Raw genomic sequence first — 16,073 nt, 5'->3', positions numbered from 1 at the left:
TTCTTAGCAGTATGAATAGTCTCTGCAGCTCAATTTACAGCTTACTGATCAGGTGCATGAGGCTGTTTAAACAATATTGGCTATTTGTAGAGCTCAGGAAAATTTTTTGGAGAGTGAAGACTAAACATTTCTGCAACAGGAAAGAGAACAGCTTGAATCTGAATGACCCTCCAAAGTGAATATGAATGGGAAAGAAAGGAAAGATGTTTCTTAGTTCTAGAATACTTTGTGGTTTATAACAGAGGAACTGTCTGAGGAAGAGGTGCTGCTGTGAGTCAGCTACAAGTAGTTTGCTACGTGCCATATGTGTATGATGGTCCATAAAACCAGGATAACAGAGGATTTTAATACATCTGTGATGTACCAGGACATTGCTCTAGAAGGTCCAGAAGGTAGCAAGCTTTTTTGTGATCTGGGTAACTCAAGTGTTTAGGAATCTGGGTCAGCTTGCAAGGCTGAGGACAGTGTGTATTTTCTAAGTGATAACCATTAAGTTGCTGTCCCAGATCTGTTTTTTTCCATATGTCTAAACAAGACTAAAAAACTTTGGTCAAATTTTAAGTCTATCCTAGTCTTTCAATATGAAGCTAGAGGTAACAAGAATGCTGGGAACAAAAATGGTTTAAATTTAGACAATTTACCATGCTTTTTTGGGGAAAGAAAAAAACAAGCCACACATATTAATGTGCCTTTCAAGTATAGCAGTGCCTTTCAACATGAAATATTTAAAACTATCTGTAATTGTAGATTGAAAAGACTTTAGGCACTGTTGGAGACTGTGTCCAATACAAAGAAGAAGTGAAAAGTGCAATTGAAGAATTAATCAGCAACTCTAAAGAAGCCCAAGCAGAGGCTGAAAAGATCCTGGATACAGAAAGCTTATTACAAGCTCAGCAACTACTACTACATCATCAGGTAAGGAAATTACTCATTCACTCAGTTAAAAACAATTGTTGTATCCATCAGTGTAACTCTTCATATTTAAACTTGAAAGAGTTTATAAATTGACACAGTCTTATATGGCCTAGTTTTGATGTCCTATGATCAAAACAAAACACCTGAAGAGCTTGGTTTTGTGCTTTTATTGTCAACCCTTTTATTTCAAATGGATTTTTTGGGCACAGAACACCTGAAAAACAAGCTTCATGCTCTTAAAATTTTGAGTTAGTGTATTCTGTGAACATGTAGTTTTTCTCTTTTTAACTTTTTTGAGTGTCAGATTTGACCATGGAAAATTGGACCCGATCCTGGTTTTGGAAATTCTCAGCTTCAGGAGCTTTGATGTGGCCCCACCTCTAACTGTTGGAGAAGATGTGTACCTCTAGGTTCATCTCCTCCTCCAGATAGCTACTGCAGTAGCAGATGAGCATCCATTCTGTGGCACAGGAGGCTTTTTATGCTCTTATAATAGATAAAAACATCTGTGGACTGCAAAAAGGACAAATCGTTTAGGTTACATACAGCAAGAGTCATGGGTTGTAAGGCCAAATGTGGGAAATTAACTTCAAAGCCTGCTCAAAGCTAAGCAAAGTAAAAATAATTTGCTGTCTATGTTTAGGCATAATAGAAGTGTTTTATACTAACATCAATGTTTGTAAGGTCAGTCATGTAGTGCCTGATCAGACAGTAAGACTGTGTCTTACCTTTGTCCCTAAACTATCTGGTGTTTGTTAAAGCTGCTGTATGTGATAAGGTTCATATATATTTTTCCAGTACTTTGCATTCCTTATCTGTCATAAGAGACATAGTAGCATTAATAAGCTTCTCTTTCAGTTCTCAAACTCTTCTTCTTTTGATACAGTCTGTTAAAACAGTCTTTGACAAAGACCCAAGATACCAAGAGTAGAATTGAACAGGAACTGTGACCTTACCTTGCAGTGGGTCAAGCATAGTGGGAAAGAAGAGAGGATTTAGTCTGAGGAGTTTCTCACAGTGCTACAAAGCAAAATGCACTGGGGAAAGAATTGTGAACTGAACTGTCCTGTTACTGTTCTTTAATGAATGCTGATATATTGCTCTGGTACATCTGAAGCTCCAGCAACTGTGCCTCAAGCAGTGCAGACTGGACCTGAATGCTTCCAGGCAGTCATGAGGAATATATGCTTGTGTGGCTACTGCTTAACCACTCTGCTTTCTGAAGCAGATAAATGGCCATACTGCCACTCTCTCTCCAATTTGTATGCTACAAAATGTGTACAGACATTTTGGTGCCCAAGACCTAATACTTGACAAGTGCCTGAGACTCTCAAGAATACTGGTGACAGTTACACCTTTGTTGACTCTCATTGCAGACCCCTGCAAAAGCAGAAAGAGTTTTTGTTGTGCCTGTTTCTAAAGTCTAATCATTCCTGTTGGGTGAAACCTTTTAGCAAAGGACGAGGAGACTCCGTGCAAAGAGGCAGCATGTGCAGCAGCAGATCTCCCAAGCTAAACAGCTGCAGATGGAAGGTGGGCTGCCCAGCACAATGCAGGTGGATTTACAGAAGTTGGAAGGAACGCTGGAGAACATGCAGGAGACCATGGAGAAACGTGAAGAGCAGCTGCAGGTGCATTCTTTGCAAGTATAAATAAAAACCCCACATACTTCTAAAATTTAGTAGAAACCTCATTTTTTAATGTAAAAGGTCTGAGCTCACTTAGCCACCTGTGCATCCTGTTACTTGGGGTTTTCATGATCAGTAGTTCCATCAAAACTTTATTAATAGCTTTAAGAATAGCTTTATTAATTAAAGAAATAATATTTTGTTTGGAAGAGTTTGAAAGTTCATAATAAATAATTTAATTTACCTGTGAATTAATTTTTAGGTGGGCTGTCTCCCCTGGTTAATAAAGATGACATTGCCCTTGAGTTGAGTCCTTAGGCTGGCTATTAAATTAATAACATCTGACATTGTGCAAATTTAATCCTTACAACTACCGTGTGAAATACATGCCATCATCCTAAATTTGAAGAAGGAAGAAAAAAGTCACAGAGAAATACAACTTGATACAATCCATTTGACAAGTAACTATTGACTGAACTGGGACTGAAATTCATATATTCTTGCACCCACATCTGAGATGCCTTTTACACTTCTCTAAACAGAATGGTAATCCAGCTGTCCACAGTTCATCCAAACTGTTTCCTGTGGTAAAACACAAAACACAAGATAAAAAGCATGATCAGTAGAGCTCTAATAACCTCTTAATGTAAAATTTTCTTATTGAAAATTAAAAGACCTCCTACACAAAGTCTTAGCTTGACCTTTGCTTCAGAATAAAAAACCTACTTGTTTATACCCTTGCAAGTCTTGTGAATGGTAATGAAATGTTGTATGTTAATCAAAATTCTGCATTATCAGAAAAGAATTAAAAGATTCTTCTGTGTAAGTTTCCTCTGAGCAGGGATTTTCTTCTACCATTTTACTGTAATCTATTTCATTAGAGATCTTGAAAATCCCTTTGATGGTTTTTGACTACCTGTCACCATAAGCACAATCAGGTATTACTTCATACTTCTTATAGGACTTCCAAATACAAGACTTAAATATTGCTGTCACCTTGGAGAACAATGTTGGGTTTGGGTTTTTTTGCACAGCACAGCAGTAATAATTGAAAATTCAAGGGATAGCTTTTCTTTTATTTGGTTCAAAGCAATTTTATCTGTATTGCAAGTGGCATTTCAGGAGAAATTGTTTTATGTCAAGTCTCTCATTTTTCAGTAACTTACAACAATATTCTTTTTTTCTCTCTTTCAATCTTTTTGCTTTTATGTTCCTGTTTTGGGTTGGTTTGTTTGCTTGTTTTTCTAGGTCACAGTAAATAAATGGGAGCAGTTTGAAAGAGATAAAGAAACAGTAGTAAAATATCTCAATCAAGCGAGCTCTGCACTTGAACGTATCTTAAACTTTAGCAGTTTAGAGAGCCTCTCATCAGAACTGGAGCAGACAAAGGTATTTACTGTGTGAAATACAGGAACTGAGATTCTTCCTGCCTTGCTTATTAATATGTAGTGAGTGTATTCAATCTTCAATCTTAGCATGCTTTCCTGAAGTGCTGGTTCAAATTGCATATACAGATTAGATACTGCATAAACTGCCAATCACAATGGTTATACTACTTACTTACTGCAATTTAAGACTGTAAAATATACTTCTTGTCTTTTTTCTTTATCTCTCCTTTTTTTTTCCCTGATCAAAATAATATGTACTTGGAGGGCTACAGCCTACCTCTTTATAGCTACACAAAATAACTGGTGGTTATGGTTGCTGATATAAGTAAAAACTCATTTGATGACAGTTTCATGAGTTACTCAAAATCTGCATCTGAAATACATGTATGCATTAAAAAGATTTCCAGGACTTCCCATTTTACGCCCAGTAATCGTCTATACCAGTCAGCCAGTGTCAAGCACTGGCGTATCAACGTCACTAGTGTGCCCTTTGGCATGGTTATGGGGACTGTGCCAACTGGTGTTCTTCTGTCCCTGGGGTAGAAAGGGAGAGACTTCTGCGATGCAAACACAAGCCATAACAAGCCATTTGCCCTTGGTAATGCAAAACTATCCCAGCCCCTTTTACATACTGATGCAGTAGTAAATAGGAGTAATTTGCTTTCTGAAGTGCTGCACATTGATTGAAACTCCTCTAAACTTCCATGGTGTAAAAAGTCTCCTTGGAAGGTTGGTATAACCAATTCTCTGATTTACAAGTGACTCCAGAAAACTGGAAGTTACCAACTTCTTTTCAGTACTTTTACTATTTTTTTTCCCCTCTAAAAGAGAGAACCAAGGGGAGCACAAGTTCACAAAGGTGAAAGTAAGAGGTAAAATCTAAACTTATTTTGAATCTAGAACCATAATTTAAATGACACTCTATAACATATAGAGTTGAATTTGAATGACCCTCCAAAGTAAGTAGGGACTGGAAAGAAAGGAAGGGAGAAAGAAAAGAAAGACATTTCTTAGTTCTAGAATACTTTATGGTTTAAAAGACAAGAACTGTCTGAGGAATAGAGGTTCTACTGTGAGTCAGCTACAAGTAGCAAACTACTTGCCACATGCACCTCGGGTCCATAAAACCAGGCTAAACAGAACATTTTAATCTATTTGTCATTTTGTCACAGGCCTTATACCCTTTTATGACTCTAATACTAAAGTAAACATAACCTGAGATATGCTCAGTATCCATTGTTGTGGTTTGTGGGCTTTAATGTTTGTGATGGGAAGTAGTTGCTGAATGAAGTGAGAGTAGAAACTACAAGATAGTCCAAAATCCTCTCCCTAAAGGATCCGATTTAAAGATTAAGTAAAGATTAACATAACCTTCCACAAATCATGGATTTCTTGAGCAGCTACAAAATACCTTTTGATTGGTTTAGTTAAAAACATTTGGACATAGAGTTTCCATTTTTATTTAAGTTAGTTTGCTTCAAATGAAGATTTCTGAAGTGCAACATGAAAATTACTTTATTCAGAGGCTGGTTTTATCTGTTTAGGCATTCAGTTTCTATATATGGGATACAGATACAATTTCCATTCACAAACAGTGGGGAAAAACACTTTTTACATATCTATATGAAACTCTTTAATGGTTGTATTAATGTGTCTTGCATCCTTACAGGAACTTTCTAAACAGACTGAAGCAATGGCAATGCAGGCTGAGAATTTGGTGAAGAGTTCTTCTGAGATACAGCTTGGTTCAAAGAACAAGCAGTCCCTCCAGCAACAGGCAAAGTCAATCCAAGAACAAGTGAAAAAAGTGGAAGTTACTCTTGAAGAAGAGTATGTTCTTAACAAGCCCTAATATTTATTCTCCACTATTCGATTGTATCAGACCTTGTCAGCATCTTGTGTTGCCTCATCAGTTCTGTCATTCACAGCTTACTGTGGCATAGTAACCAAGTTCTATTACCAAATATGTCAAAAGACTGTGTGCAAATAAACCATTTTTTAAATACATAGTTTATCAAAGCACTTAGCTGCATTTAACCTGTCACTTCTCTTTAGGTCCTATTCTTGTGAAGAAGGGATAATAAAACACAGTTTTTAGGTACTAGACTCTTTTAGAAAGAAAACTCTCAGTACAAGAACAGCATATTTACCATATTTGCCACAGTTTTCAGTATACCACTTTCTCCTTAGGAAAGTCAAGAAGTGCCTTTATCTTATCTGAATGCCCAGAATTTATTTCATGGGCTGTATCAAAAGCTGCTTCTGCTGCAAAAACATATACAGGCAACTTTTGCTGAATTTTGTTTAAAAACTCAAAGTTCAAACTCCTTGAAAATGTTGAGTCCTGTATATATTCATAGATTTTTCTACTTGCTAAAATTCCAATTTTTTTTCTCCAGTAACTAATTACTGAACTCGAGTCAGCTTCAACTTCAGCTGCTGCTGTTCTTACCTATTTGAACATACAATTATATGTATGTATGAACTTAGGGTTTTTTTGCATATATTAGTTCTACTACAGAAATCATGGCTGTATCTGCCTATTCTGTTGTCTTACTGGAATTGCTGTGTAGAATAATATGCTCTCTAAGTTTAAGCAAGTACCACCCCTTTATCTGAACATGAGCAAAGGGCAATACCCACATTATTGGTTTCTTGCTCCTGTTGACCATTATCAGGCCACCAGTTTGGAGCCATTTTCATCCAGATGTAAAAGAACAGTTGTAACCCATAACAATTAGCCTGTGCAGCAGATGTTACTCTCTGACTATTGGTGGTCTAATATTTTTACACAACACTTTGTCCAGTATGAGGCATTACAGTGATTTGCAGACAGATTCTACCGTGCCCTGCTGAATACTTTAGACATGATTTTTTCTAATATTGGAGAGAAAAACAAGTGTAATTTTTCAATTCAAGAAATTCTTTCTTCTAACAGTGAATATTCACTTTTTTATAATGCCATCTGTTTTCAGATGAAAGCCATCCTTGATACCTTCTTTCAGTGTAGATATGAAATAGAATGAATGTATGGATTATACCAAATGTTTGTGGTACTGTGACAGATAAAAACTAAATGCCTTCTGCAAAACATGCAAATATGTACAGCTCTCTATAGTGAATCTCCAGAGCATATACTTGGTGTGTAAGGGCTACGATGGAGCTCGTGTCATCAGTCAAACTCTTGGCCAAGCAATTTAAAGGGAAGGCATTCCAAATACACAGGTACATACTACACCAATGAACAGGAAAGAGAAAGTTTGAGCAGCTCTCTAGAGTCCCCTGCAGAGCAAACCTAGCACATCCATTTTCCAAGGAGCATAGCTGTATGGCCTTGTATTCTTTACAGCCTATGGCTTGCTTACAGTCGTAAGGAAGGCAGATGCAAAGGCAAAAGGGTTTCAGCTGTTGGTCCCTTGATTCTGACTTCCATCTCTATTTTCTTAGGCTGGATTTAAATGAAATATTTTTGCACTTCATTTTCCTACAAATAACTTGAATTTTACAGTTGTATCAGTAGATGGCTGTTGGCATTGCTAATTTCTTTTTTTTCATTGTGAAAACAAGAAAAAATAAGATCAGCTTTAAAAATTTTAGCCTAATTTTAGACTGGATCTTTTCTTAAAGCTTTCTCTTGCTTTAACGATGGAGAGAAAAAATTAACTTGTTACCATGAAATAGTTTTTAAGACTATATTTAGCAGGAAAAGGTATTTTTGAATTTTTTAATAGACTTTTCTGGGGAAATTTGAGTATTTTCAGTGAAATGGAAAGTGCATATTTTGCAAACTGTGTAGGGCTTGCATTAACTTTAGTTTCTTTACAATGATTTTGAAAGAGCAGGAATTTGTATACTGGAAGGCATTATAGGGGCCTTAGGCTTTTTCCTTGTGATAAAAAGTGCTTTGTTTGCTATCCAAGATATACAAGAATCAGTCATAATCTGTCTCTGTTTAACATACCTGTAATCTGTGTTTCAGAGAATACAAATTTGTCACCTCTGAGGCAGTGGACTCTCATCTGTTATTGATTCTTTGGCTTGATATGAAAGCATTGCCTCAGAAAATGCAAACTGCCTGTAAAATGGGGAGATTGCTGTTCTAAAAAACTCAAAGCAAGCAGTCAAGCATTGATAAATGCATGTACATCCACAACACACTGCATTTAACACTTCAGTTCTAGTGACTAAATGACTAATATCTATGCATTCAGTTATCTCTGTTTTTAGATATCTGATATAATCAATCTTCCATATTTCATAGAAATCATAGTTGTGTCACTTTTCCTTTCTCACTGTAAAAAGATTCTTGACATACAGATGATTCATGAAGCTGTACTGTTTCACCACTCCATGTCCCCACTATGACTAATGGTGATTGTTTGAATTTAGGTGTACAGTCCAAGTGAGAACCGAGGTTTACTTCAGGTATACAACCTGGTCCTCTAAACTCAAGTTTTTAAAATGACCCCCCCTGTAGACTACTTAGGTTAAATTTTGATTCTAGCAAGAGTATGGGCAGGTTCATTATATTAAACTGTTTATTCTTTTTAATTAATTTGGTCAATTTTAGTATTAAAAGCATGGAAATGGTGAAAAACAAGTGGGATCAGTTTGGCAATAATTTTGAAGCTTTGTCCATCTGGATAGCTGAACAAGAAAAAGAACTGGAAACTTTGGAAACATCATCATCTCCTTTGGACATACAGATCAGCCAAATCAAGGTGATTAGTTCTTGTTACATTTAGCATTAAAAGACCATTTATCTGTCGTTTTGCTGGAGGCCAAATGGAAGAACAAATATTTTATGTTTCAGAACTACCATGATGGGATGCTGTCATACTTTGCACATGAATATACCAAGTAGTAAGATTTTTTACATAAGCTAAAGCAAAATCATTATAGGCTGCCTTTCTCCCCACCCCCCAGTGCTTGGTTTACATATATGGAACCTTTGGCCTTTGTGTGTATGGCTAAAAATATTTTTTTAATTTAGACATATTTTGGAGTGCTCTCACCCAGTGTTCAAAATAGCCACATAAATAGAAGGTATTTCTATTTTTAAACACGTGTCAGTGCGTTAGAGGACACAGAGTTTGTTTTAAATCTTACAAGCTAAAGTTATAACTTGATTTATGTACTTTTATGCTAAAATAATAAAGAAACCATTGCTCTGGGTAGCTTGCAAACCTACTTACTATTTATTGCTATTCTATTTCTACTGTCTCAAAATCTGTGTGCATTCTGGTAGACGTGATATGCAGCGGTTCAGTTTCTTGTTGCTGACTGAGGTGCATGTTGTCTCCAAGCATTGCATTTCAAAGGCCTACTTCATACCCTCCCACGAATAAAAATGTACCTTCTCTGAGACTGCATGTTTCTGAGAGAACAGAGTGTTTCAATATGCAGTGCTTACTGACACTTTCTGTGACCTACTTGCTCTCTTCAGAAAGTGCAAAGGTGTGCAGCTGCTTCCAAACACGGACTAGACTGACACTAACTATTTCCAAATGATCACAACGTTGCATAGATGAAATAAATACACTCTTGGTTTCGTCACTGATGAATAAAGCAATGCTTGAGTTCTTGATGCATCACCACGGCGATTCTAAAACATTTCCTTGTGAAATACCATATATGCACTTACTCCCCTAGCATACAATGTCACATCATGCTTTTCAGCACTTAGTGGAGAGAATTCCTCTCTTAAGACAGAAAATAAGTGCAGCAGGTTACACTAGTAATGCATTACATTGTGGCAGTCCTTGTCTGTCTAAATGGAGCCAACTTCGGCCGTACTAGCCCATTCAAGCTCATTTCCTTGCTATATATGCAGAGGAGCAGTAATTTCTGTACTGCATTGCAATTCTTCCTCATTAAAATATCATGAGAGAAGGAAAATGGTCAGTAGGAAATGCTTGGAAATCTCTGGAGTGAACAGATGTAAAGCAGAGAAAACCCTACCAGATGAAAGCTAGAGTACATCATTGTAACTCAGGTGAACAAATGAGCTTTATGAACTCTGATAGATGAAGGGAGTCCTCTGGCCTCTGGTGCATGGACACAGCCAGAGGTCTTCAGCAGCATTGCTGTGTGCCTGTTTTTGAAGAATTTTGTGGAAAGGTTGGACGTGGCACTTGGTGCCATGGTCTAGCCTTGAGCTCTGTGGTAAAGGGTTGGACTTGATGATCTGTGAGGTCTCTTCCAACCCTGCTGATACTGTGATACTGTGATTTTTTTCCTAAGTTTCCTGAGTTATTCTATGTCACAATGCTAATCAGCATACTCAGTTCATAATTTCCAGGACAACATGTTAGTAAGGGATATCACAACACGAGGCAAGTGAATAAAAAGTAGTATGTTCCCTGATATCTTTGGCTGAACCTGGGGTCAGCTGAACGTAATTCTCGTACGCAGCAATACTCAGCTTTTGGTGACATAGATTGCAAAACGCCAGTGACTTCAGCAGAGCCAGATTTTCACCCACACAGTTCTCAACAGCTACTTGTGGAACAGAATGACAGTTATCACAAGTAGTTTCCACTGGTGGCAGACTCAGTGAGAGTTTGAAGGCCTCAATTATCCACCTTCTTTTATATAAGAGTGAATTTAGCAGAGTAGCGTGGGAGAGGGAAAGCGCTGCCTCATTCGTATCTGCTGCATTGTCAGATCATTTCAGCTTCAGGGCTGCAAATCCAGGAATTATTTTTTTTTCTCAGCACTGTATTCTCATGCAAAAAAGGTTTTTTATAGTCCAAATTAATTCAGAATATATTGCATAAAAATACAGCATGACATTTTCTTCTGTACCGTCAACCTCCTAATTCTAGACTGTTGCAGTAAGCCACTCCTGGCCTGTGTCGCGGCAGGAAGAGGTACCATGTTTTTAGCACAGTTGTAGCAGAAAGTCAGCACTTGTTATGGTTTTGTGAGTGCATTTTCAGGAACGTCCTTGGCCAACTCTGTATGCATATGTAGCTTAACATTTTTATACCTGAGAATGCTATTGCATTCAAAGAGCACTCTTGGCTCTTTCAGTTCTCAGTGATTGATTTTCACCACTTCCAAGACAAACACCATGCACATGCTACACCAGCAGGAAAGAACAAATCTTATTTCCAAGTTCACTGCTGCTTACTGCATAAACAGCCACTGAATGTGAAACACCGTAATTTCACTGTTGTACGTTTCAGGTTTGCTTGCAATTTGCAATAAAAAGGGTGCAAAACAACACTTGTTGGTTGCTGTCATGCAGCTGATGCAATGTAAGGCCAGGGGTAGTTTGTCTTTGTGCCTTTACTAATTGCCACAAAAGACAGCTGAAAAGTCCCAAAGGCTGTTATTACTCTTGTTTTGTGGGTTCTCTTTTATACTGTAATGGGGTTCTTTATTTAATCCTTTACCTAAGGGCACATTCACCCTCATCATCTAATTTGTTCTTTATTATACAGTAGAATCCTAAATTAGAAACTGAAAGACTCTTTCTTGGTTTTATTTTATAAGTGCTTGAAAAATTTACTAAACACAGTCAACTGTTAGGCTTCGGCTTCTGAACGATACTGGTTTACACTTACTTTCTTTGTCTTCTATTTTGGATCTTTAAGACAATTGTGTGCTAATTTGCTGTGAAATAAGAGAGGGTAAAATATGAACCATCTTGTCTGCTTACAAAAATAGGCACTTCAGCCAATTCTGTTTGTCCTTCATAGGCACTGTATTTAGGGCAGACTGGTTTTAAAACTTTTTCTAGTACTGATTTTGAGAAGAAATTTTAGGGCATATATTGAAGAGTTTTGTAACTAGTTATTTCAAGAGCCCAATGAACTCTCCTCTTAGTTACTCATCTAATTAATAATGTTAGTAACTCTGAATGAAGTGGAAAATATTATTCAGATAATTAAGAACAACTATTGTGCTTTATTTACTGTGACTTTACATTTTAGGTTATCAATAAAGAAATACATGGTAAAATAGATGGAATCTCAAAACTAGAGGACGAAGCCAAGTCTTTTTCCCAGTGTATTACCTCTGGAGAATGTGCACGTATTAAAGCCAAACTGACTCAAGTCAAAAGGTATTGGGAAGAGCTAAGAGATCATGCTCAGAGGCTGGAAGGAACAATCACAGGGAATGCATCAGCACAGCAGAAATATGAAGAAAGCCTTAAGCAGGTAGACTGTGCAATGTAATGGCTCATTTGCAGCAATATGTAGAACTTCTCTTTGTTTTTCCCCAAGCTGAATACAACAGGCATAGCACAGTAGGATGGAATAGAACATAGGAGCAGATTTTTAAGGTAATTGCAGGAGCTCTGAACATGAATTTGTGCTTTGACTTTAAAAGACACTAAAATTGTGCTGTCTTTTGGAAAACCTAAGTCGTTCTCCTGGATGTTGCAGCAATAAACCACACCTGTGTCTCTGATAAACACTTCTTAAAAACCCATCTTGGATTATTAGTAGGTCACAAGGAAAACAAATACTACTGCCCCAGTCACAAGGAGCTGAGTACAGTTGGCATCTTTTAATTTCAAGAGGCACGCAGCACTAGAAAGGGTTAGGATATAACAATCTGTTGGCACTAAGTATTTACAGTGTGTTATTTAAACCATCATTCATGTATTTCCTGCGAGTTTTAGACTCTCTGGTTTACCTTCTCTTGATAGGTGCAGCAGGCAGTGTCCGAATTTGAAGCTAAGCTAAGCGAGCCTCTCACATCCTGCTCTTCAGCGGCAGCAACTTACGCAGCCCTTCAGGATTGCACGGTGAGCATGGGGCCGGAGACTCCTGCCGCGGAGCCAGGGACACGGTGCCGCACTGACCTCTGCAGGGAGGCGCCAGCAGGCTCCGCGCCGGGGCTGCCTGACCCCGCACAGCCCAGGTGCAGACAGGAGGCCAGGGAGGGCTTAAGCGGGATTCCCGAGATAAGTCTCACCACTTCAGATAGGCTTGCGAAGCTTTTCCCCGCTGTGGAGAAAGGAAAAACTTTTGTATGGATTTAGTCCTTCAGGTTCTTGGTTTTAATTTTATGCACTCAAAACACGATGAAAATTAGTAAATAAGGAACACATCTGCTAGACGTTTTTCCTCAAAGACTTTAATGTACCTTGGCTATTGGTGTAGAGAACTCTGTGATTATGTCAAAAAGTAAATCTCATTGGAAGTAGTTTGGTTGGGTGTTTTTTTTTTTTGGGGGGGGGGGGGGGGAAGTGCAGAGAGTGAAAAGAGTTTCAATTGAGAAGCTTTCGTCTATGATGCCACAAACCTGCCAATGCTTTGACTTTTGGGTTGGGCCATCACAACATAAACAACATTGGCTTAGTATTCAAGCTACAAAGAATTTCATCTCTCAGGAACTTGTAACATTTTTGTCTGAGATTGTAAGCTCACGATGAGTTCTTCACACACCAATCATTATCTTTTTACTTAAGAATGCACTGCAAAAGCTCTTAGTCACACTCTTCTCTCAATAGGGTATATATGATATCTTCTGAGATTAAGGGTACCTACTTTCAAAGGCTGTATGCAAGGAAGACCTGGCCTGCTTGCTAGAAAGACATTTGTTGAGAAAACATATTTCACATATGGAGATTTTATTTCTATAGATAGAGTATGTCACTGTAAACTCTTGTCCTGCCTACAGGATTGTGATGATCCTTAACGCCTTAATGTATTTTTTTTAATCATCATTTAAACATCAGTGGCTTGTTCATATTTCCCCCTCTGTATGATTTCTTTAGTGACTGTAATTAAACCATTACTACTCTTGTTATTATTGGACACCTGTCAGCTGGAACTGTAGTGGTCCAGGATTTATTGAGTGTTGTGTTTTCCTGACACGTGCTGCCACATTTCTCTGCCTTTCCAATGAACGAGTTTCCTGGCTTTCTGGAAATGCTGTACTGAAAGTCTAGTCAATGCCAGGTGCCACTTCTATGAAAAAGGCCCTAAGCTAATGCTGACAGAAGTTTACAGTAACTATTCCCTACCTCTCCCATGTCATGACCTGACCTGCAAGTCTGACAGCCTTCACATGTCAGAGTGAGCTTTCACATTTATTGTGTGTGTAGAGACTAGAGCAAGCCTTAGAGGTTAGTGAGTTTGAGCTTTGTGGTGCTGTGTCGCTTATTCAGATTGAACCCTGATGGTGAAGTCTTTTCTTTAACATTTCTGTTAAGAAAGGCTTTCCCCACCACAGTCTTGTTGGTTGATACACCTGGGACATGTATCTGGGATTGTTCTGAGCAAACCATAAGCTAAGCAGTGACTTCATAACCGGGTGGATGTAGCATTGCTGTAAGCTTTGACTAGAAGTACAGGCTTTTCTGCACCATCGTAACCGTAACTGTTGTTTATGTGTGCCTCTTCTGTTTCTCTGACATGTTCATTAGGACCTTTGTCATGCTGTGGAAAAACTGAACAACACTCTGGCTTCTCTCTCAACCTGTGCTCGAAAGGTGGCCAACAAAGAAAAAGCTGCTCAAGAAGTTGCAACCTTACAGCAGAAATATGAAAAGGTGCTAAAAAACGCTAAAGAGAAACAGACCATGTTAGAGACTCTCCTGGCTCAGTGGCAGAAGTAAGTAGACTCTCACATCTGTAGTCACTCTGTGAGACCAAGGGGAAGACTTGAGTTAACTACATTGTGATTTTGCTAGGCAGGAGAAGGAGTTATCTGCCTTCCTGACCTGGTTGGAGGGATGTGAAGCTGCAGCCAGGCCTTCAGAGGAGTATATTTCTGCTGACAGAGTTAAACTGGAAGGTGAACTGCAATCACTGCAGGTATGTTTCAACAGAAAAATTGTCCCACTGTATTTCCTGGTGTGTTTCTGTGTCTCTTAAAAGATGGACTCACTCAATTATAGACTGACATCTCATTGGATTCTGGACTTTGGAAATGTCCTAGGGAAGTATTAAATTACCTCAGTCTGAGATGTAGCTGTCTGAGAGGTATCGAATTCCTGCTTATCCTTACAGAATTCAGCTCCTCCAAGAATTGGACTCTGCTCATTCACTTGCCTCAAAGTAGTGTACTGGAAATCCCTTCCTGATTTTATTGAGTTTGTTATTTCGCACACCATGAAGGCATACTTGATCACAAGGCTTCCATTCTGTTGTTTTCCCAGGATCTGAAAGCAGATACCGAGTCTCATGCTTCAACCTATGCAAGCCTGTTGCAGTTAAGTGAGTCACTATTCCCAACAGCTTCTGAAAAGTGTGTGAAAACAATGAAAGACAAATTTGAAGAGCTGGATGAGAGGTGGAAAGCTTTACCACAAACTGTTGACAAAAGGTCTGTGCTTCAGAGGGGTTTTTACATCTTAAATGGGAGTGGCCATTACTCACAGTATCACAGTATCATCAGGGTTGGAAGAGACCTCACAGATCATCAAGTCCAACCCTTTACCACAGAGCTCAAGGCCAGACCATGGCACCAAGTGCCACGTCCAGTCCTGCCTTGAACAGCTCCAGGGACGGCGACTCCACCACCTCCCCGGGCAGCCCATTCCAGTGTCCAATGACTCTCTCAGTGAAGAACTTTCTCCTCATCTCCAGCCTAAATTTCCCCTGGTGCAGCCTGAGGCTGTGTCCTCTCATTCTGGTGCTGGCCACCTGAGAGAAGAGAGCAACCTCCTCCTGGCCACCACCTCCCTTCAGGTAGTTGTAGACAGCAATAAGGTCACCCCTGAGCCTCCTCTTCTCCAGGCTAACCAATCCCAGCTCCCTCAGCCTCTCCTCGTAGGGCTGTGCTCAAGGCCTCTCCCCAGCCTCGTTGCCCTTCTCTGGACACGCTCAAGCATCTCAATGTCCCTCCTAAACTGGGGGGCCCAGAACTGAACACAGTACTCAAGGTGTGGTCTAACCAGTGCAGAGTACAGGGGCAGAATGACCTCCCTGCTCCTGCTGACCACACCATTCCTGATGCAGGCCAGGATGCCACTGGCTCTCTTGGCCACCTGGGCACACTGCTGGCTCATGTTCAGGCAGGTATCAATCAGCACTCAGATGAGGAATCCCAGCCCTCAGGTTTTAGCAATATAACCATCAGGAAAAACTAAGGTTTCAGCTTCCTCTGAACCCTAACCCTAACCCTGAGCTCCCAGGAGTGGGATGTGGAGAATCCCACAGATTTATTGTTCTGTCTT

The 16,073-nt window shown here is 39.1% G+C and overlaps 1 protein-coding gene across 16 annotated transcripts in view; it reads left to right on the top strand.

The window, feature by feature from the left end:
• SYNE1 (spectrin repeat containing nuclear envelope protein 1) overlaps positions 1 to 16,073 on the top strand; it is a 365,857-nt gene that overhangs the window by 138,033 nt on the left and 211,751 nt on the right. For all 16 annotated transcript variants that reach the window (XM_064169493.1, XM_064169494.1, XM_064169498.1 and 13 more), the window contains 10 exons: positions 748 to 915; positions 2,370 to 2,546; positions 3,792 to 3,932; positions 5,601 to 5,761; positions 8,502 to 8,652; positions 11,872 to 12,099; positions 12,594 to 12,692; positions 14,319 to 14,506; positions 14,586 to 14,709; positions 15,054 to 15,220. In XM_064169493.1, coding sequence (XP_064025563.1) covers positions 748 to 915; positions 2,370 to 2,546; positions 3,792 to 3,932; positions 5,601 to 5,761; positions 8,502 to 8,652; positions 11,872 to 12,099; positions 12,594 to 12,692; positions 14,319 to 14,506; positions 14,586 to 14,709; positions 15,054 to 15,220 — 1,604 coding nt within the window. The remainder of the gene's footprint in view (positions 1 to 747; positions 916 to 2,369; positions 2,547 to 3,791; positions 3,933 to 5,600; positions 5,762 to 8,501; positions 8,653 to 11,871; positions 12,100 to 12,593; positions 12,693 to 14,318; positions 14,507 to 14,585; positions 14,710 to 15,053; positions 15,221 to 16,073) is intronic.

This window comes from Pogoniulus pusillus, chromosome 31 (assembly GCF_015220805.1).
Source record: "Pogoniulus pusillus isolate bPogPus1 chromosome 31, bPogPus1.pri, whole genome shotgun sequence".
Lineage (NCBI taxonomy): Eukaryota > Metazoa > Chordata > Aves > Piciformes > Lybiidae > Pogoniulus > Pogoniulus pusillus.
Note: the sequence above shows the minus strand (reverse complement) of the source record. Positions and strands in the feature narration are given on the sequence as shown.